The 21,708-nt window shown below is 38.2% G+C and overlaps 1 protein-coding gene and 1 long non-coding RNA gene across 3 annotated transcripts in view; both read right to left on the bottom strand.

Annotated features, from left to right (window-relative positions):
- The window catches only part of LOC134804124 (uncharacterized), a 181,357-nt gene that overhangs the window by 94,900 nt on the left and 64,749 nt on the right, over positions 1-21,708 (bottom strand). The window lies entirely within an intron of this gene.
- The window catches only part of LOC134804042 (uncharacterized), a 126,721-nt gene that overhangs the window by 92,355 nt on the left and 12,658 nt on the right, over positions 1-21,708 (bottom strand). The window contains exon 1 of one of the 2 annotated variants that reach the window (XM_063776923.1): positions 2,641-3,143. The exons of the other annotated variant lie outside the window; for it this stretch is intronic. Coding sequence (XP_063632993.1) covers positions 2,641-2,695 — 55 coding nt within the window. The 5' untranslated portion in view covers positions 2,696-3,143. Of the gene's footprint in view, positions 1-2,640; positions 3,144-21,708 lie in introns of those variants that run through there. 2 annotated transcript variants of the gene reach the window in all.

Raw genomic sequence — 21,708 nt, 5'->3', positions numbered from 1 at the left:
GAACCGAGTACTATCAGCTGTAAAAATATCCGTGACTAATTTGTTAGCAGCTTATATAATATATGTATATTATTGTAATGCGATACATTTATATGTTAGCACATTATCAAGCTAATTTTAAAATATTACATTAGTTTTTCAAACGAACAACAAAACGTCAAAAATACCTAATCCTTATCAAACTGCACAACGGGACTTAATCGCGTATTTAAGTTTTAAGATTTACCTCCGACGTAACGTACGAGCGCACCATAGCAGAAAGAGTTAAGGAACATATCGCAGCTGTCAAAAATCGTCAGGTCAACAAGTCTGCGGTGGCTGAGCATTTGCTGGAGTCAGGACCAAACCACTGGATTGAGCTGCATAACCCTAAAATCCTCTCCACGGATCGCCATTTCTACAGTAGAAAAGTGCGGGAAGCCATTGAAATCAAAAAACATTGCAATTTTAATCGGGACGAGGGTTTTAAGATCTCATCCACATGGAATCCAGTCATTAGTAAATGTAAGCGGAAACGAATATCGACAGTCGATAAATCGAATATCGTTAGTGTTGTGTGTCGACAGAGTGACATCCCTAGTGCGCAAAACGTTCAAACTGATAAACAAGACCAAGTGCGGGTAGTTCGAAAAACTCGCGCGGCTAGAAGATGTTGATGTCAACTTGAGCCAGTCTGCTCCGAGACCACGGGGACAACGCCGTCCTCGAAACGTCGGAGGTAAATCTTAAAACTTAAATACGCGATTAAGTCCCGTTGTGCAGTTTGATAATGTTTAATAATCGTGAAAGTTTAAATCAGTGATACCTAATCCTTATATATGAGACATACGCAACGCAGGATTAGGCAGGTGGTCACAAATGCATATACAGTGTATAAACTTTTCCCATCGTATTTTCACGGAATTTTCGTGTCATGTTATTTCAGCCAAACTCAGACAGGCTGACTGAAGTAACATGACAACTACGAACGTTTCCGAAAAAATACGATGGAAAAAGATTATGCACTACATCTATTCTGATATTACTATTTTATTTTTTTGCTTTTCTACTATGTGAAACTTTTTTTAAAGTTATAATTAAACATATTAGGGAAGATTGTATACAGTTTTACTCTATTGCTTGAATTATTAAGTTTTTTATCAAAACCGGAGGAAAAGTTTCCCACTGGAATATATTGGTGATATTGTCTTGATCAGCAAATTGTTAAAAATCTTTAAAAACATCATTATATTGACTAGTTGAGAAAGGGGTGTTGTGTTGTAATTAGTTCGACTGCCTGACAGGATAAGAAAAGGAACGTCGCACAGTTACCTACATACTTTTTGTTTCCGGCCTTTACCGAGTTGTGACCTTTTTGAGATAGAATCAGAAATGTTTAAATTAATTGTAAAAAAGTTATTGTTTATCATGGCTCATTTTGTATCCAACTTAGCAATACATCTTGTAACAAATGTATTTTTTTATTCTGAATTTACTTGTGTACCTACAAATACCTAAATGGTAAAAAGGTCTATTTTATTTCCCTTTTGTTAAATATGAAGGCACTTTATTTGTTTTATAATTGGAATTTTTCATTATGGAGATTTTTTATTTATCTTCCGAATACGAATATGATTTTCTAAAAATATATTTGCAACATTCAGGGATCGGACTGAGTAGCCTTATTATTCGCAATAATGTGGACATAACGACAAAATTAATTAAATGATTAATTAATGATTAATTTATTGAAATAAATTTGGAATCCTGAAGATAAGCGATAAAACCGCATGTTGTTACCTCTATCAAAGAGAATAGATAGTATAGAGGGGTCCTGTCATAGTAAATTTTGTACTCACTGTAAATTTACTGCCATCAATCGACACACGACTAAAACAAAATGAAAAGGTATAAAATTATCAAAAAAATGTATATATATGGATAAATGATTTTATTATTTTTATATCATTTTGATCCATGTTCATTCACTGATATCTATGTGTTAAAATTATTAAATATGAAACGGTGTCGTCACGCCATCTAGCCGAGCATAGGCTAAAGGTGTGTGCGCCATCTATCCGAGAATTACTTTTTCTTGATTTCCGAGGCACGTTTTTTCGACACGACACGAGGCATGAAATCCCAGGAATGATTTTAATTGATTGATTGGTTAATTTTCAGATTATTACGAGCAATGGCGCTACTCCGTCGAATCCCTGGAAATAATCGTAATATAGTGATCGGTAACAACGTTTTAATTTCATGGCAGCGTTGTTGAGTTAAAGGAAGGAAGGAAGGAATCGGTATAGTAAAATTCAGCTGAAATTATTGATTAAGGCTAATGACCTTTATATTAAACTTAATTGACTGTCTCCTTCAAAATGGGTACTTTCCTTTACTTTAACTCGACCATGTTGCCATGAAATTAAAACGATGTTACCGATCACTTAATAAAATTCACGCGAGAAATATGTTAGGTACTGCATATATTTAAAATATTAAAATTAGATAATAAAGATTAATTAGGTAAGTACCTGTAAGATCTTAAAAGTTATGGAAAAAAGGAACATATCAATATGTGTCGTATAGGAAAAGATTCTTAAAACCTTACCAATAGTCAGGTATTAAATTTAGCAAAATTTTTCACAAAGTCTTACTTACCTCCAAAACAATGCAAGAAAATAAACAAAAACGTCGACTTCAGGCGCCCTATCATTTTCGAATCACTAACCCACTATTTTCACAGTCTTAAACTTTCTTCAGTTCCTTAACTCCATACATATTCACATAAAAAAACTATCTGTCCGCTTTAAAAAACTGTAACTATTGCCATTGTGTTGTGTGAAACTAAACAAAATCGAATTTTAAATTTGAATTTCAAATAATGTTCCAAAAATCTATCAGAATCGGATACGTTTACCCTCTCGGGAGTTCCGCTGAGCACTGAAGAAAACAACCCGACTGGGGAAACGTCAGATTTAAGCGGGAAAGCTCGTTTGAAAACTAAATGTCGATAGAACCGGCTTGGATACCGCCAGATCACTAGAGTATTCCGCGCTTAGTTTTCTAAACTGTGGCTTTGTACCTCTCTAGACCGTTTTGTAGGCAAATCATTTGGTAGAATTTAAATGAAAATTGTCGGCTGGACCGTCAGTTATATCCTTTGAATCGCAGCACATATTTCCATTATTTATCTACTTTGCTTTATACGGCTCGCACCTGCTCATGCTGAATCTTTTATTATTTTTTGTCATCAATAAAAACATTTTGGGTAAGGATTAATTATCGATTTAAAACAAAGGGACCCTTGTAAATAGTGGTCTAATGAGATTGGATTGTTAGAAGTGTTTTTAATTACAGTTTGTATATTATCTTACTTAAAAATGTAAGATTCAGTGCAATAGTGTTACTTTTTTGTTTCATGGTTGATACCTACTTAAGAAGTGTAGGTATGTAAGCGTTTCAAACAATGTAGGTACCTACCTATGGTATTGTGCTGCCGTGTTTGTGTTTGCTCGACACGTGCTAACACAACGAGATATTATTTTGCACCCCTGTACTAACTCTAGGTACGATGTCAAGTAGGTATATGCAAATTTTAATGTATTGTAAACGCCATTGTACCGTTAAATTAACGTTTTGTGTTTATTACGATATCCCGAGGCTTATCGTTTGAGTACAAAGTGTGGCTTGAATAAGCACTTATCATTTAGTCCATGTGTATTAAAGCTATTGTGTGTAAACTTGTCTTATTACATAATTATATAAGTAATGTTATAAGGCAAAATACGTGCTAAATTTGAGGTAAAAAAATGTATACTACTAAACAATAGAAGAATTCATTTATATAAAAAAACTAGCTTCTGCCAGCAACTAGGTCTGCGTGGATGACATGGTGATTGATAAAAACTATCTTATAAATGTCCTTTCCCGTCCCTCAAACTATGTCCAACATAAGTACCAAATTAATCTAAATAGGTTCATGGGTTTAAGTATGAAGAGGAAACAGATAGACAGACAGTTACTTTCGCATTTGGGTGTTTTCAAAATAAATATTGAAAACCTGATTCTTTCACATCTGGACGTTCTTGGGCTCATTCTACTCAGAATCGACAGCATTCTCCATCCCACCATTAAAAAAAGATGTCCCAAAATGTCCATTCCATTACGTCACGTTTTAGTATGAAAAAAATTTTCACCTGTATGTGCGTGACGTAGTGGAATGTACAATTTTCATACAAATTTTTGGGACATTTTATTTTAACATCAGAATTGAATATGCTAGTGATTCTGAGTTGAAAGAACCCAAAAACACCGGGATCTGTGAGAATCGGGTTATTGATATTTATTTCTGAAAACGCCCATTTATAATCATCATCATCATATTCCTCGCGTTATGCCAGCATTCTGCCAGGGCTCGTGGGAGCCTGGGGTCCGCATGGCAACTAATCCCGAGAATCGGCGTAGGCACTAGTTTTTAAGAAAGCGACTGCCATCTGACCCTCCAACAGAGGGTAAACTAGACATTATTAGGATTAGTCCGGTTTACTCACGATGTTATCCTTCACCGAAAAGCGACTGGTAAATAAATATCAAATGGGTGCGCCAAAGTTCATGTAAAATTGCAAAATTCGATTATTGAAACTCCGAAAATGTATCTCATACAATTTTACATCCTAATGATCATTATACATTTTCATTTGAAACAATACTCATTGGAACTTCGAATTTATTATATTCATAATGTCATTCTACATAAATATCTCTATTACTAAAATATATGCATATATTATTACTTCTGCCAGAAAGGTGGGTCAGGTTAGATTAGAACTGCGACCCTCGCATAACCGAAATGCTGCCAGAAAGGTGGGTTAGGTTAGGTTAGAACTGCGACTCTCAAGAACCGAAATCCTGTGACCCTCACAGTGAGCGAGCGTAGCGAGCGAACAAGACCTTCCGGGGCAGATCCGACTCGGGTTAGAATAGAGGTTATTTTTTTTCTAACAACCCATAAAGTATAAGTACACAGTTCGTACAGTACTTGGAGATTCGGGTTGAACATTATTGGTACAGCGACAGTGAAAAAGTATTGGTAATTTACGTTTCGCTCTGCCGTGGAATTATCCATCAGTACAATATGCAACATATAACAAAACATTATGAGTAAAAAAACGGAATATGTATTGTTATGAATAATGTACGTAGTAGTACAAAAAACTATAAAAAAATATGAGAAACAATTTTCGGAGAAATGATGATTATGACTACAAAGCGGTATTATTAGAAATATTCGAATAATAAATTGTATATGAGCCAATATGGACCCATATCAAATGATCGCAATCTTTCGCATTTATAATATTGTAATGAAATAGGGACAACATTAATATACACAATTAACCCATGTCCAGCATCCTCAAAACATTCTAACACGTGTCAAATGCAAACCCTTTCGCAAAACAAATAATTTTGTACATCGCTTAAAAGGCAGTTAACCAATTTTTAACAAAATCAGATAAACTTGGACACATGCCATTTGAGGCAGGCACAATTTGGCGCGTTAATAGGGGTACCTACCCTGACAGCCATGTAGATTTAGGTAAAGGTCCCAAGGTGCCCATAATCGCGCCGTAAACGATAACATGATCATAATTTAAATTTTGTTTCGCTGCAAGATTGATGAAAAGGGTTTTCTCGTTTTATTGACGATATTGCTGAAACGTCTTTTATGTGTGTTACATTTGCTTAGTGATGGTTGTATGACCTACATTTATGTAATGGATACACCAGTTACCTACTCTTACAACTGGAAGAGATCCCTCAAAGGGATGAGCTCGCCTTTGTACTTCTTACTAATTTTATGTTATTTTTAATGTCTTTTTGTACAGTAAAGAGTTTACTACTAGTAGTACTACTAATATTTAATGAAAAATTCACGCTCAATTCGGTAACCTATGAATACAGTGTTGCGTAAAAATCATGTAGTATTTATTGTAACTATTGAGTATTTTAGCAATTAGACGCTTGACAGCTTGACTCAATACCCAAAGATAAAACCATATTTTTTGGTTAAACCCTTATCCGCGTGAACTGTTCTTTCAATCAATCAATCAATTTATTTAAGAGCGCTATTACATTTCGGCGTTGAGCGAGTTTAGGTATTTTACGCGCTGCGGCAGGCCGTGCGAGCTCAGTACGCCGATCCCTTCTACCACACTCGCACTACAATGATGGATTAAACATTCTTGATCCTTCGCGAAGCATATTGAAATCAACCATAACAACACTAACTGTACTTAACTTTTAAAGTTCTAAAACTGTTATTTGGTAAGTACGAAAATACTAAATGCAGTGCAAATGTACATAGGGGCTGTTCATAAATTACGTCATCTATTTTTGACGATTTTTGACCCCCCCCCCCCCCCCCCCCCACCCCTCAAATCATCCAAAAATCAAGCTTCGGATGAATCTGTTTCCTCCTACGTCATGTTACCATCATCCGATGTCCAGACCCCCCCCCCCCCACTCCTCCCATTTGAAACGACGTAATTTATGAATAGCCCCATACTCGTACTTATGAAGGTATATTACTCGAAAGAAATTATAGGTACCTACTCGCTTATTTACATGTTTCGTCATTGCATTTGGTACCTATAGGTTGTAAAGTTTGTATCAACGAGGGTTTAAAAACGAACTGGTACTGAGGATCTGATGATGATTAAGGTGGTCACGGATACCAATCAACCATGTAGTAACATGATTAGGCTCGTTTGATTCGTCTCAACAAGATCTTTGACACTGAAGATACACAGGGTCTGATGATGGAGCTGGAAGGTGGCCACGGGTACCAGTCTATCATGTAACTAAACAACTTCGTGTTTGGGCTCGTTTGATTCGTCTCAACAAGATCTTTGACACAAGACAGTACTCAGGGTCTGATGATGGAGCTGGAAGGTACCATTACCAATCAACCATGCAACTAAACCACATCGTGTTTAGGATCGTTTGATTCGTCTCAACAAGATCTTTGACACTAGGTGATACTCAGAGTCTGATGATGGAGCTGGAAGGTGGTCACCGGTACCAATCAACCATGCAACTAAACCACTTCGTGTTTAGGCTCGTTTTATTCGTTTCAACAAGATCTTGGACACAAGATAGTACTCAGGGTCTGATGTTGGAGCCGGAAGGTGGTCACCGGTACCAATCAACCATGCAACTAAACTATTTCGTGTTTAGGCACGTTTTATTCATCTCAACAAGATCTTTGACACAAGGTAGTACTCAGGGTCTGATGATGGAGCGCGAAGGTGGCGACGGGTACCTGTCTATCATCATCAGCTCCATCATCAGACCCTGAGTAGTATCTTGTGTCAAACATCTTATTGCGACGAATCAAACGAGCCCAAACACGAAGTGGTTCAGTTACATGGTAGACTGGTACCCGTGGCCACAGTCCAGCTCCATCATCAGACCCTGAGTACTAACTTGTGTCAAAGACCTTGTTGCGACGAATCGAACGAAGCCAAACACGAAGTGGTTTAGTTGCATGGTTGATTGGTACCGGTGACCACCTTCCTGATCCATCATCAGACCCTCAGTACTACCTTGTGTCAAAGATCTTATTGCGACAAATCAAACGAGCCCAAACACGAAGTGGTTCAGTTACATGGTAGACTGGTACCCGTGGCCACAGTCCAGCTCCATCATCAGACCCTGAGTACTAACTTGTGTCAAAGATCTTGTTGCGACGAATCGAACGAAGCCAAACACGAAGTGGTTTAGTTGCATGGTTGATTGGTACCGGTCACCACCTTCCGGATCCATCATCAGACCCTCAGTACTACCTTGTGTCAAAGATCTTGTTGCGACAAATCAAACGAGCCCAAACACGAAGTGGTTCAGTTACATGGTAGACTGGTACCCGTGGCCACCTTCCAGCTCCATCATCAGATCCTGAGTACTATCTTGTGTCCAAGGTCTTGTTGAGACGAATCAAACGAGCCTAAACACGAAGTGGTTTAGTTGCATGGTTGATTGGTACCGGTGACCACCTTCCGGCTCCAACATCAGACCCTGAGTACTATCTTGTGTCAAAGATCTTATAGAAACGAATAAAACGAGCCTAAACACGAAGTGGTTTAGTGGCATGGTTGATTGGTACCGGTGACCACCTGCCGGCTCCATCATCAGACCCTGAGTACTATCCTGTGTCAAAGATTTTGTTGAGACGAATCAAACGAGCCTAAACACGAAGTGGTTTAGTTGCATGGTTGATTGGTACCGGTGACCACCTTCCGGCTCCATCATCAGACCCTGAGTATTATCTTGTGCCAAAGATCTTGTTGAGACGAATCAAACGAGCCCAAACACGAAGTGGTTTAGTTGCATGGTTGATTGGTACCGGTGACCACCTTCCGGCTCCATCATCAGACCCTGAGTACTATCTTAAGTCAAAGATCTTGTTGAGACGAATAAAACGAGCCTAAACACGAAGTGGTTTAGTTGCATTGTTGATTGGTACTGGTGACCACCTTCCGGCTCCATCATCAGACCCTGAGTACTATCTTAAGTCAAAGATCTTGTTGAGCCGAATCAAACGAGCCCAAACACGAAGTGGTTTAGTTGCATGGTTGATTGGTACCGGTGACCACCTTCCGGCTCCATCATCAGACCCTGAGTACTATCTTGTGTCAAAGATCTTGTTGAGATGAATAAAACGAGCCTAAACACGAAGTGGTTTAGTTGCATGGTTGATTGGTACCGGTGACCACCTTCCGGCTCCATCATCAGACCCTGAGTACTATCTTGAGTCAAATAAATACATATAGAATGTCAGGTCGTTTCAAATATTTTTAATCCTGTCCGGTAGTTTATTAAACTGTACCATTATAAATTATAATACTATAAAAACAGTGCTAGGATCAAAGTCTCTCGTTGCGGTTTACACGCACACAGTATAGCGTTTTACACGGCGCCCGCTGCACACAATGATAAAAAACCTCGTCGTCGCCGTTGAAAATGTGCGGAGCCGACCGACACACGTCCTGCCTCTACAAGCTCTGCCGCGGCACTGAGCTGGCGCAGCGCGCGTCATCGGTAATATAGAGTAGTTTTCAAAAAATTGCCAAAAAATATAGTAGAATTTCATAAACACTTATGTATACCAACAGTATAAGCAAACGTTGCAGATTGCTTGAGTATGAAAATGACTTCGATATTAAGTAGATTTTCGTAGGAATTGACACTTGTTTCGGAGAGAAAATCGAGTTCGTTTTACTTTGATTTTCTCTTTCTCAAAGGTATGTAGGAAAAATATAGTTTGATATGCCTAAAGTACAGGGTATTAGTAATACAAAATAGCCAGGTTTACGAGAGTAAAATTCTCAATATTTCCAAATAAGAGCTCGCCATTCAATGCTTCACGGGGTTTTTCGGAAACGACCATCAGAAAAAAAATCATTACTAATTTAATAAGTCCTTTTTCTAATATTTACAACGATATTTATAAAGATAAGAAGACGCTTTTACTGGAACAAGTACTCATTGTTTCTAATAATGAGCGCAAAGTCCTGAATTTCGTCGACTAGTATCATCAATTTTGCATTATTTCGACTTTTCTTGTAAGAGCGCTCTTAATTCCGACCATGTCCATAGTGTTAGTATACATTCCCTTAATTAAACCTATACTAGTGGCTCTGTGAGCTGTAGACCTCGCGAGCAGAGCTTAAAACTGAATAAATGTATGGTTCCGTTGTTTAGAAGAATTTAGAGAATCTAATTTGACCATAAAAACTTAACTATCAATTGCTTACAAAATTCGGGAATTGGTTTAGATATGCGACCTGTAGACATAGCTGGGCATTAACTCGTTAATCCGTTAATCGTTAATTAACGAAGTTAAGATTTCGAGTAACGAATTAACTTTTAAGTTAACTTTAAAAACCTGTAACGGACTTGTTAACTTCAGTTAACTTTTCTTAAGTCCGTTAATCGTTAATACCTAAGTACCTACTCACACAAAGGCCGCGCGCTGCCTCAAATATAACACTAGTATACCTTCGAGTGCTGCTGTGGAACGCCTGTTTTCGGCGGAAAAAGATATTTTTTCTCCAAAACGGGCGTCGCTATCAGACGACAATTTTAATATATGCTCATGTTCATGAAGGGGAACATGCACCTTATGGCAGATGCTAGCGAATAATATTTTTATTGGCTATGCTATTATTAATTAGTAATGATTACCATGTTAATTAGTAGATTAGTATTTAATAAAAGTCAAAATTTATGATTATTTCTCCTAGTTTTATTTCATATTGCGTATATTTACGATTTCGAGTTAACGATTAACGATTAACTTTAACTTCCGTTAAAACTTTTGAAAAGTAACGTTTTAATGTTTAACGAAGTTAACTTTTTATTTAACGGATTAACGATTAACGAAGTTAACTTTTTGATTAACGGTGCCCAGCTCTGCCAGTAGAGTAGAACATATGGACATACGAAACAATTTTTGGCTAACAGGCCAATTCAAACTTACACTGATATCAGAAAGACATCTAACTGATGTCATTTAGTTATCGTGCATTTCACTCGTTCTTGTCCGTACATGTATCGGCGCAAGCGAGACGCACGATGACTACTAAATAACATGATAAAAATATCATCCCGATGTCAGTGTACGGTCGATACCCCTTAAGTATCCACGTCGCCATACTAATTGTATAGAAAAGTGGATAGAGTTAGACCAAGAAAAGTCTGCAGAGATTTTGACAGCACACGCAGTGCCAATGTTATTTGTGCCAGTGTCAAAATCTCTGCAGACTTTTCTTGGTCTAACTCTACTTATGTTAGGAAACCAACATTACCTTTGAATTAGCCTGTAAACAGCAACTAAGAAGCTTCGTGCGCGAGTGTGGCCCATAATTTCCGAAATCATTTTTTCTTCGTGGCAATTACTCCGTTCTCATATTTTGCGTTGCCCATAATTTCCCGAAATCATTCATTCTCGGTAGCAATTACTCCGTTCCCATATTTTCCCAATGGTTTTTTTCCGCAATCGCCTATTTTTAATATTTTTAAATTAATCTTTTTTTTATAATTTTCGTTCTTTTAAATATCTAGGATAATATTTTCTTGTTACTGTATGTTAATAGTGTAGTAATTATATTTGTTACTTGTAGGTATTTCACATACAACAAATATTAAAAACACTAAAAATAAAACATAATCTAAAAAAATACAAGTGTAAAACCAAACGCTGTCAGCCAATAACTCTAACCTACCTATCTCTGGGAGCAGATTCGTTTTTAGGGTCATCAAAAAAAAAATAACCCTAACCTACCTATCTCTGGGAGCAGTTTCGTTTTTAGGGTCATCAAAAAAAATAACCCTAACCTACCTATCTCTGGGAGCAGTTTCGTTTTTAGGGTCATCAAAAAAAACCCTAACCTACCTATTTGAAAAAAACCTGGTTATTTTTACCACTAGCATTTAAAAAAAGAGAAAATATGGAGATAGAGAATATTTAGTTAGTGAAAAAAAAACCTACTGGTTATTTTAACTACTGGGATTAAAAAGAAAAGGGAATAAATTGAGAAAGGGAAAATTTAGTTTATGAAAAAATGTCCACGAAAAATAAAATAAAGCGAAGAAATTCCACTGGGAAAAACAGGAGAACGGAGTAATTGCCTCGAAGAAAAAAATATTTGCGGAAATTATGGGCCATTTTAGCGAGGCGATCCAAATTAAAAGGCTCTAGGATAATGATAGTTAGACTTTGAGCCCGGGAAAGCGCAACGTACGAGCAACCTACAGCTAGTTCCCTGAGCCCAAGGTCGACCACTACCCTAGGCAATGTTAACCCCTGCGATTTATGGATGGTGACCGCCCATGCTAGAACGTAAGTGGAAATTGACTCCTGGAACAGCCATGCCCTTCAACTTAAACCGCTAAAAAAATGTTGAAACAAAAACTCAAACTAATACGCTTACCTCGCGCTTCGCGCTCGCTTGATCAATCAGCAATACGATGTTTAAGTGCAAAAAATAAATAAAAAAAGTTGCATTTACTGGGGATCGAACCGGGTACCTATCCCATATCCTTGCTTGTAAGCGTCTTTCCAACTGCGCTATGATAGCATTTAGATGAGCTGACGAAATTTGGTTACTTATTCTAGAGTAAGAATTTAAATATCTAATCTAAAGAGAATAGAGTGTATAGGGCACGTGCGTGAACTATAGGGGGCAGCATAGGAGCCGTCACATTTTTGGCGTGAGGCGTAAATGTGACGTTTATGCTTCCGATGTAGCCCACAAGATGACAGAACCAGGCGTGTCTCATTCCGCGATTTCGTCGCTTTGCTACAGGTAGCTAAAAGTACATCCGTTCGGCCCCAATTTTGGGGTTTGCCATAAGCCGCGCGTGGCGCTGTCGCCGTAACAGACGCGTTTTGTTAGAGAGTGAGTCTTCTGTACTTAGTACTATTATTTATTCTGTGACAGAATATGCATAAGGAAACGTACCTACAAGAACGGTAGATGGTAGAACTTGTTTTGGCAATGTACATGTTTCCGATTCAGGCCACAAGATGGCAGACCCTCCAACGCGGACGATCCCTATATGTAGTAGAGGGTTATTGTCATACTAAATTTTGTAGTCACAGTAAATTTACTGTCATCTTTCGATACAGGATTAAAATGAAAATGAAAAAAAAATATATCAATAAATTTATATATGTATGGCTAAAAGGTTTTTTTTTATTTTTAGAACGCCATATGATTTTGTCCCATGTTCTTTTACTGATATGAGTAAAAATTGTTAAAATTAAATGGTGTCGCCATCTAGACGAGCATAGGCCAAAGGTATGGCGCCGTATATTCAAGAATCAAATTTTCTTTAAAGCGCAAAAAGCCATCATCTCTTGCAAAAAATAAACGAATACGCTTAGCCCGCGCTTGATAAATAAAAAATACGATCTTTTTCATTTTTTCAAAATAAAAAACAACAATTGATACGAAATTTAAGTATAAAAAAATACAAAAAGTTATGAAGCAGCATACAATTACTGGGGATGGAACCAGGGACCTCCCTATGCAAACAAAAAAGCGAACGTTTGCTAAATGCGCCATGATAGTTCTTACTAAAGCTGACGAAATTTAGCTACTCATTCTCAAGTAAAAACTAAATATCTAAATACCGCCGAAACCAGCGATACAAATTTTCTGAATTTTTGGCCATTTAATCTATAAACATATATCAAAAAGAAAAAACTCTTATGATATCGATACGACTATTTGTTTAGGCGACAGGTATCACGACCCCGCCATTTTTAAAAATTTCCAAAAACCGGATGGACAAAAAAATTTTATTTAGTCATAGAATCTGGTCACAAAAATTCATGAGAATCGGTTAAGAATTGCGACCTGTAGAGGAGAACATCCGGAAATACAAAACTAAATATCTAAATACCGCCTAAACAAGCGATAATTTTTTTCTGCATTTTTTGCTATTAACTCTGTAAACATGTCTCAAAAAGAAAAAACTCTTATGATATCGATACGACTATTTGTTTAGGCGCTAGGTATCGCGACTCCGCCATTTTTAAAATTTTCCAAAAACCGGATTGACAAAAAAAAATTATTTAGTCATAAAATTCGGTCACAAAATTTCACGAGAATCGGTTAAGAATTGCGACCTGTAGAGGAGAACATCCGGACATACGAAAGCAAAATAAGACCTTCGCTTCGCTTCGGTCAACTAAAATTATAACAAAATTAACAAATTATACTAAATCATAACAACTTATATACTAAGCCTCTGAAACCCATATGCACATCGTCGCAGTGCTTCCAGAAGGCGCAAGCAGGTGACTCTAACACTATGCGCAAGAGGCTGTTGGAACTGTCACGCACGCGACGCATCAATGAGGCAGTTCTATTGCGTATTATCGCACCGAAGCTGTTAGTGTGCGCCTCCGCGAACATACAGGACGCGATGCAAAAACGAGGCAGTCCCAACAGCATCCTGAACCCATTGTTGTACTGGACGCGCAGGGCATTGAAGGCTTTTTTAGTATAAATTGTCCACAGGCTGAACGTGTAAAGGATCTGGCAAAACGCTTTAAATAGCGTTACTTTGACATTCCCATTACACCGCGCAAACCTGCGAGACGACATATTACAACGCACCGCCAATGCCCTGCTCTCTATGTCTACGTCATCGTGGAGATTATCGGTCACCCAGTGTCCGAGATACTTAAAGCGCGTCACCCTTTTAAGAGCGACACCACACAAGCTGACAGGAGGTAGTTCGTCAAAAGCCTTGTTACCTGCTTTAAAAACTAACAGTTCGCTCTTACTTGTGTTGTACCTCAGACCATGAGCGACCGCATAATCTTCACACACCTTTAAAAGTTTCACTTGCGCACTGACTGATGGACACAGCAGCACCGTACCATCTGCGTAGCTAATGTTGTTCACTGTGGTGCCACCTACGGAACATCCGATATTCGTGCTGCTGAGTCCAGCAATCAGCTCATGCATGTATAGATTGAATAAGCGCGGCGAGGTGAGTCCACCCTGCCTCACCCCGCACTCCAACCTGTACACGTCCGAGTGCGCGCCCGCCCAACTGTAACGTAGACATTTTCTTAAATTTTAAATTAATATTTTTGGGTTGAATTCCTTTTCTTATTTCGATGATTTTAACAATATCCCAAACTAACTCGATTGGTTGCACTTATTTGCATAATCTGTTGCATTCAGATGCACCTCTTTATGCTTATCTGTTGTCGGGGTTGTCATACGAGTAAAAATAATTAAAACTTGAGATATTTAGGTTGTCACTCCAGGAAAACTTTGTATGATTTAGATATGTTTTTTTAGGTAAGAGAGAATTTAGATGTTAAATAAAACATAGGAATTACAGACTCCAAAAAGGGGGCTCTGAAATGAAACTTTATTAGATTTATTGATAAAATATATTTCTTAGACTCAGGAGTGAATTGTTAAATAAATCAGTCAGAATTTTCGTAGGATTTGTGTCTTCAAGGGATTGGCACCCTACTTTTGTTTTGGCCTTTTGTACTCAACATATGAGGAGGTCATTTTGAGATGACATGCACTTTTGATGTGTGGACCCCTCCGGGGACGCACGCTCGCATGAGTACTATTTGTGGTGAGACCACACATTCGCCATGTTGGTCGAAATGCTGGAAGCAGCTCGAGTTCTTCGGTGTGCTCCACTGAGTAAGTACAAATGGAATTTAGGTGTGATCAACTCCACAATGGCGCGAAACGTTGTGGGTTCGTCCTTAACCAGGTTTTTGGTTTTGGTTTTACAGAGTTGACTCCTGCTCGAGGGTTGGGAGTGCTCCGCCAGAAGTCCTAACAGCTTCCAGTGCGGTGAGCTAAATTTCCAATTGTTTCATATTTTCTTTAGCGGCCATTAAGGCGTCGGCTAATGTATCCATTTCTCGGTTTACAGGAGCCGGGAGCTTGTGAATTTTTTGGAAGAGCTTTCGATTTCTTTTGGAATTCATTTGAAGATGTTTAGAAGTTGTAATATGAGGCTGTGGGATCTGTACCACGCCATCTGCAGCGGCCGGCTCCAACCAGGTTAGCGGCCAGCTTCCCGGGGAAAGGCGAGTTCGCTCCCCGCTGCTGCAGTTCCAGCAACAGTTTTTGAGGTCGGTCTGTTGCATAACTTTTGAGTGGCATCCGCCACCAACTACAAATTTAAAATGGTTAATTATAATTTAATTTTATTCAGTTTGAAGTTTTGAAAGTTCTGGTGCATAAAACTTAGGTATTTCGAAATTTAGTTTTTAGTTTTTAATTAATGGGTGTAAACCCTTATAACTAGAACCTGTGAAGCGACCCTGCTTTGCCACTGAGCTTTTGAAATAACATTAAGTTAATAAAGTTCGTTAGAAATAAATTTGTTTAATTGTTTCTCCTCCTAGCTTTCCTGCAGCAAGGTTTCCATTTAGTCTATTTAATTTAATTTTGATTTAATTTTATTTTGTTAACATGGCTGTTTCCATTTTCCACAAGCCGGAGCTTTTCATTTATTATTTTACCCCCTTTCAAAACAGCCGTGTTACAATGGCGCCCAAGGATTTTCATGTTTCTAAATAATTACTTAAAAAAACGCTCGTTTTTTTTTTTTTTAATGTGATTTTGAAATTTGTTTGAATATTGATATTTATTTAGTTAAATACAATATAGTTATTTTGGTTTAGAACGTTACGAGATTTGGTTTTAGTCAGGTTTTAGTACTCAAATTTAATGAGATAAATTAATTTGAAGTAGTTTTTTTAATTCGGTCAAGATTTTAGTTTAAAATTTCGTTTTGAGATTTGGCGGGAATTTCGAATAAAGCTCGTGGCATGTTTTGGGATTTTGACACAAGTTTTTGGTAGGTTTTCAATGAGGTGGTATTTTCCAAGGCCTCGCCTACACAAGAACGTCTCCTTTCACGGTTGTCTCGTTTGGAGTGTTGGGTATTATGGTAAAATATCCAATCACGACTTTATGCACGGTACGTGGTGAACAGCACTGACTGTTTTCACTACAAATTTTGTTTGGGGATGGAAGAACGGGATTTGAAATGCGTGAAGTATGGTAGGGGCGACAGATGAGATATGAAAGGTATGGTAAAGTGTGTGAAGTATATTTGGGGCGAAACAACTTGCTCACTTTTTAAGGTCAGAGCGAGTCCTTAACATGGCAAATTTGGATTTCGGTAGTAGGTTTCGAGTGCTTACCACACTCGAGCACGGTTTTGTGCAATTTTGCGTATTTGTGGCTACGCTTTTGGTCGGTATGGGGTTCATACCCAGCAGTTACCATTTTTGAGGGGCTGTTTTAAATTGGGTTCTTGCTTTTTTGGACATATCGACCGCGGTACCCCTTTTGGTTTGGTACCTCTTTTTATCGTGTTGACGATCCAATGTGCCATTTTTGAAGGCGTTGGAACGGCACACGGTGTCTCCGCCACCTTTTTACGCCTGCTACCGCAATACAAGTCAGCCAAATGGTTGAAGTTTTTTAGGTTTAGTGTGGTTTGAGAGTTTTGGGGAGTTATCCTTGGACGCACGATCCCTCGTCTTGTACCAGTCGTCGTGCCGCCAAGGACGACAAACCACTCACCTGCTATGTTATGTACCTCGTTTTGTTTATTTCATATTTTTTGGTATGGTTTTTTTTGATTCCGGAGAGTTGGGGGGGACAGGTGGACCTCACCAACTCAAAGGGCCGTTTTGGATTTTTAGGGTTGTTTGATGATTGTTGTCTACCTGAAGGGTTGGGACAAACCTTAGTGTCCTCAACCGGTAGGGTTGCAACAAAGGTTTTCATTGAAGGCTTATGGTTAGTGGACTATAGGTTTCATTTCGCCCGGTCTAGCTGAGTTTTTTGAGGAATGCTGAACATCGGTCCTGGCGGTTGGTTTTGGCTTTCTCAGCACAACAAGCTTTTATCGCGTTGTACTGGGAAGGCCAACAGTTTGTTTACGGGTTGGAAGGATAGACGGAGGTTTTTTTCTATGTGCAGCGCAGTTGGCCGCATAGTTTTTTTTTCACCTTCCGTGGTGTTGACGTGGGTTCGAGATGTTGTTTAGATTTTTTTGTTCGGACAGAACAGCAGTTTGTTTAGATTGATTAACGTTTGTATGATTTCACTTTTAGATTTTGGGTAGTTTGTTTGAGCATTTTTGGTAAGTTTGAATCTCGAAGTTGCGTCAGACCTTTTGTTGAGATTCTAGGTTTTCTAGATCAGTTTTTTTGAGTAGATTAGTTTTCTGGCTCTCATTTTGTGTTAGTGGTGCAAGTCGCTGAGGACAGCGAGCGGTTCACCTACGTTGAACCTTAAAATCGGGGAGGGGGGTATTGTAACGTAGACATTTTCTTAAATTTTAAATTAATATTTTTGGGTTGAATTCCTTTTCTTATTTCGATGATTTTAACAATATCCCAAACTAACTCGATTGGTTGCACTTATTTGCATAGTCTGTTGCATTCAGATGCACCTCTTTATGCTTATCTGTTGTCGGGGTTGTCATACGAGTAAAAATAATTAAAACTTGAGATATTTAGGTTGTCACTCCAGGAAAACTTTGTATGATTTAGATATGTTTTTTTAGGTAAGAGAGAATTTAGATGTTAAATAAAACATAGGAATTACAGACTCCAAAAAGGGGGCTCTGAAATGAAACTTTATTAGATTTATTGATAAAATATATTTCTTAGGCTCAGGAGTGAATTGTTAAATAAATCAGTCAGAATTTTCGTAGGATTTGTGTCTTCAAGGGATTGGCACCCTACTTTTGTTTTGGCCTTTTGTACTCAACATATGAGGAGGTCATTTTGAGATGACATGCACTTTTGATGTGTGGACCCCTCCGGGGACGCACGCTCGCATGAGTACTATTTGTGGCGAGACCACACATTCGCCATGTTGGTCGAAATGCTGGAAGCAGCTCGAGTCCTTCGGTGTGCTCCACTGAGTAAGTACAAATGGAATTTAGGTGTGATCAACTCCACAATGGCGCGAAACGTTGTGGGTTCGTCCTTAACCAGGTTTTTGGTTCTTTACAGAGTTGACTCCTGCTCGAGGGTTGGGAGTGCTCCGCCAGAAGTCCTAACAGCTTCCAGTGCGGTGAGCTAAATTTCCAATTGTTTCATATTTTCTTTAGCGGCCATTAAGGCGTCGGCTAATGTATCCATTTCTCGGTTTACAGGAGCCGGGAGCTTGTGAATTTTTTGGAAGAGCTTTCGATTTCTTTTGGAATTCATTTGAAGATGTTTAGAAGTTGTAATATGAGGCTGTGGGATCTGTACCACGCCATCTGCAGCGGCCGGCTCCAACCAGGTTAGCGGCCAGCTTCCCGGGGAAAGGCGAGTTCGCTCCCCGCTGCTGCAGTTCCAGCAGCAGTTTTTGAGGTCGGTCTGTTGCATAACTTTTGAGTGGCATCCGCCACCAACTACAAATTTAAAATGGTTAATTATAATTTAATTTTATTCAGTTTGAAGTTTTGAAAGTTCTGGTGCATAAAACGTAGGTATTTCGAAATTTAGTTTTTAGTTTTTAATTAATGGGTGTAAACCCTTATAACTAGAACCTGTGAAGCGACCCTGCTTTGCCACTGAGCTTTTGAAATAACATTAAGTTAATAAAGTTCGTTAGAAATAAATTTGTTTAATTGTTTCTCCTCCTAGCTTTCCTGCAGCAAGGTTTCCATTTAGTCTATTTAATTTAATTTTGATTTAATTTTATTTTGTTAACATGGCTGTTTCCATTTTCCACAAGCCGGAGCTTTTCATTTATTATTTTACCCCCTTTCAAAACAGCCGTGTTACACAACTCACCTGGTTGGTTTGATGCCCGTACTAGTACCGAAACAGGTTATTTAATCACCTCCCTCGGAGTGCTCGTGCCCTTTTCCATCTTATCCCATAGTATGTCATATGACACCGTATCGAACGCCTTCGACAGGTCCAAAAAGCAGGCAACTACGGGAGTTTTTCCTTCAACATAGTACTTAACGGTATGCTTGAAACAAAGAATGGCGCTCTCTGTTGACAGACCCGGTTTGAAACCAAACTGCGCGTCATGAGTTTTAATATGCTTCGCCAGTAAGTTATCAAGCAGACCGTCAAGCACCTTGGCCACCGTAGTTGCCAGTGATATTGGCCTATAATTGGAACTATCGGAGGCGTTCCCAGTTTTGTTTACCCACTGTTAACTGGTGAGTGTCCACACCTCTTATTAATATTGTCGAAATTTTGTTTTGAGTTACAAAACACAACTCGTCACACAAGATCATCTAGTGGCGCCATCATTTAAAGGGGAATTGTGTTTTCTAATAAACCAATTAATTTCTGTATAACTCACTACCGTAAAACGGGGTGAGTAGGTTTCGCGGGGAGAGGTGGGTTATGAATGGGGAGAGAAGGTTTGAGAGGGGGGGTGAGAAGGGATTTTAAGGCTACTGCTACAAAAATAATGTATTCCAATTTAAAATGGAGCTATAGTAATACGCATAATAAAAAAAACCAAACAATCTTCCAAAATCACCTTTGTATGAAAACCCCTCTCACCCCAAATACGAGGCACTACGGGGTGAGGTGCGTTTTCCTCTTTATCGTCAAAGTTATGAAATGGAACTACCCAAAATGAAATAAAAACTAAAATACAAACGTCCGGAACACTTATTATATACACCATTCAGTTTTCATATGTAAAAATAAAATGTTATCGAGGTTTGAATTTCAGTTATGACCCTACTCACTACATTTTACGGCACCTATATTAATATTGTTCTCCTACTGATTCCTTACTTTTGGTCTTTGTCACATAGTTTTATTTTGTTTATTTTATCAACTAAACGGCAAATGGTGGCCACATTTTTCAGTTTAGGTGGTAAAGTAAAAAGTAAGTAATATAAAACTATATCACCTATGTGATATCAACAATTGTAATTGCAATAAGTAGGACAACAGTATTATAATACTGATTTTATACAGAAATTAATGGGTTTATTAGAAACACATTAGAAAACACAATTCCCATAATGAGGGTGCCACTGGACGGTCTCAGTCTAATTTATTTCAACGAGAACCAAACGAACACGACGAAAAAGTAGGAAGGTATGTTGAATCGAGCAACATTTCCTCACATTGGAAGTAATATTTCCTCACCACAGACCAACGTATCTTACTAACAGAAAACATTTTTTCTAACAAATAGCAATTCATTTATCCATAACCTTTATGATCCATGTGCTAAAATTGATCTGTCTTATACCTATATTTACTTTGTAGGTATATCGGGTCTATTCACAGCGGGTTTGATTTCAAGTCTTACTGAATAAAGCCGACAGCATTGTTAGTATGTTGAACTGTTATTTATTTTCTGATATGATAGTAATTGGTGCTTGTATCAATATCAATCAAGAGTCATGTAGGTAATACCTACTCGTACTCTTTCAATTTAGCTAACTGTAGGTGTAGTAAATAAAAACGTCTGCCACATTTATTATAAATTCGATGCTCTTTATACCTTTTAACTTCGGCAAATACAAAAAGAAGAAACAATTTGAAGGTAACTGCTGAAAAAGCCACATGAAACAAAACAAGGCACTTGCAAGTTTCAGCGACCATTTTTGTCCAATAATTGTGTATTTGGTAAGTCTAATAAAAAGTTCAAAGCCGAGGTTTAGGCACGTTCTCGACGCCAATCACTGAAAACGAAAAAGTTGTGAAATAAATTGTCAACAAAGCAATGTTGACCGTCTCGCACAAGTTTTTGCGATAAATTTAAGACTTAACTACATATTTTACCGTGAACTCTAATTTCCTGAGCGGAAATGAAAATATCCACTCGTACCTATGCGATGCGAGGAAATTAAGGTTGCCAGATCATACGATCGACCCACTTGCCGGACGCATCAGACGCATGTTTGATCGCTCTTTAACGAAATCTGACGGTGATTTGAGCATCTTTAATATTATTTATTTTGCATTTCATAAGCATTCATAGTACAATCGGTTGCCTTGCGGCTGACCCACTTGTGCGTAGAAAATTTACCTACTTACTTATTTCTATGTACTTAATGAAACTCGCTGGAAAAACCAAAGGATTTCCAATACACGTTTTTGCAACAAAAGGTACTAACCCCCTGGCGACACGTTTTTACTAAATTCATGCCGGGTAAACAGAGTGAACA

This window comes from Cydia splendana, chromosome 2 (assembly GCF_910591565.1).
Source record: "Cydia splendana chromosome 2, ilCydSple1.2, whole genome shotgun sequence".
Lineage (NCBI taxonomy): Eukaryota > Metazoa > Arthropoda > Insecta > Lepidoptera > Tortricidae > Cydia > Cydia splendana.
The sequence above is the reverse complement of the archived record's forward strand: the minus strand, read 5'-3'. Positions and strand labels throughout refer to the sequence as shown.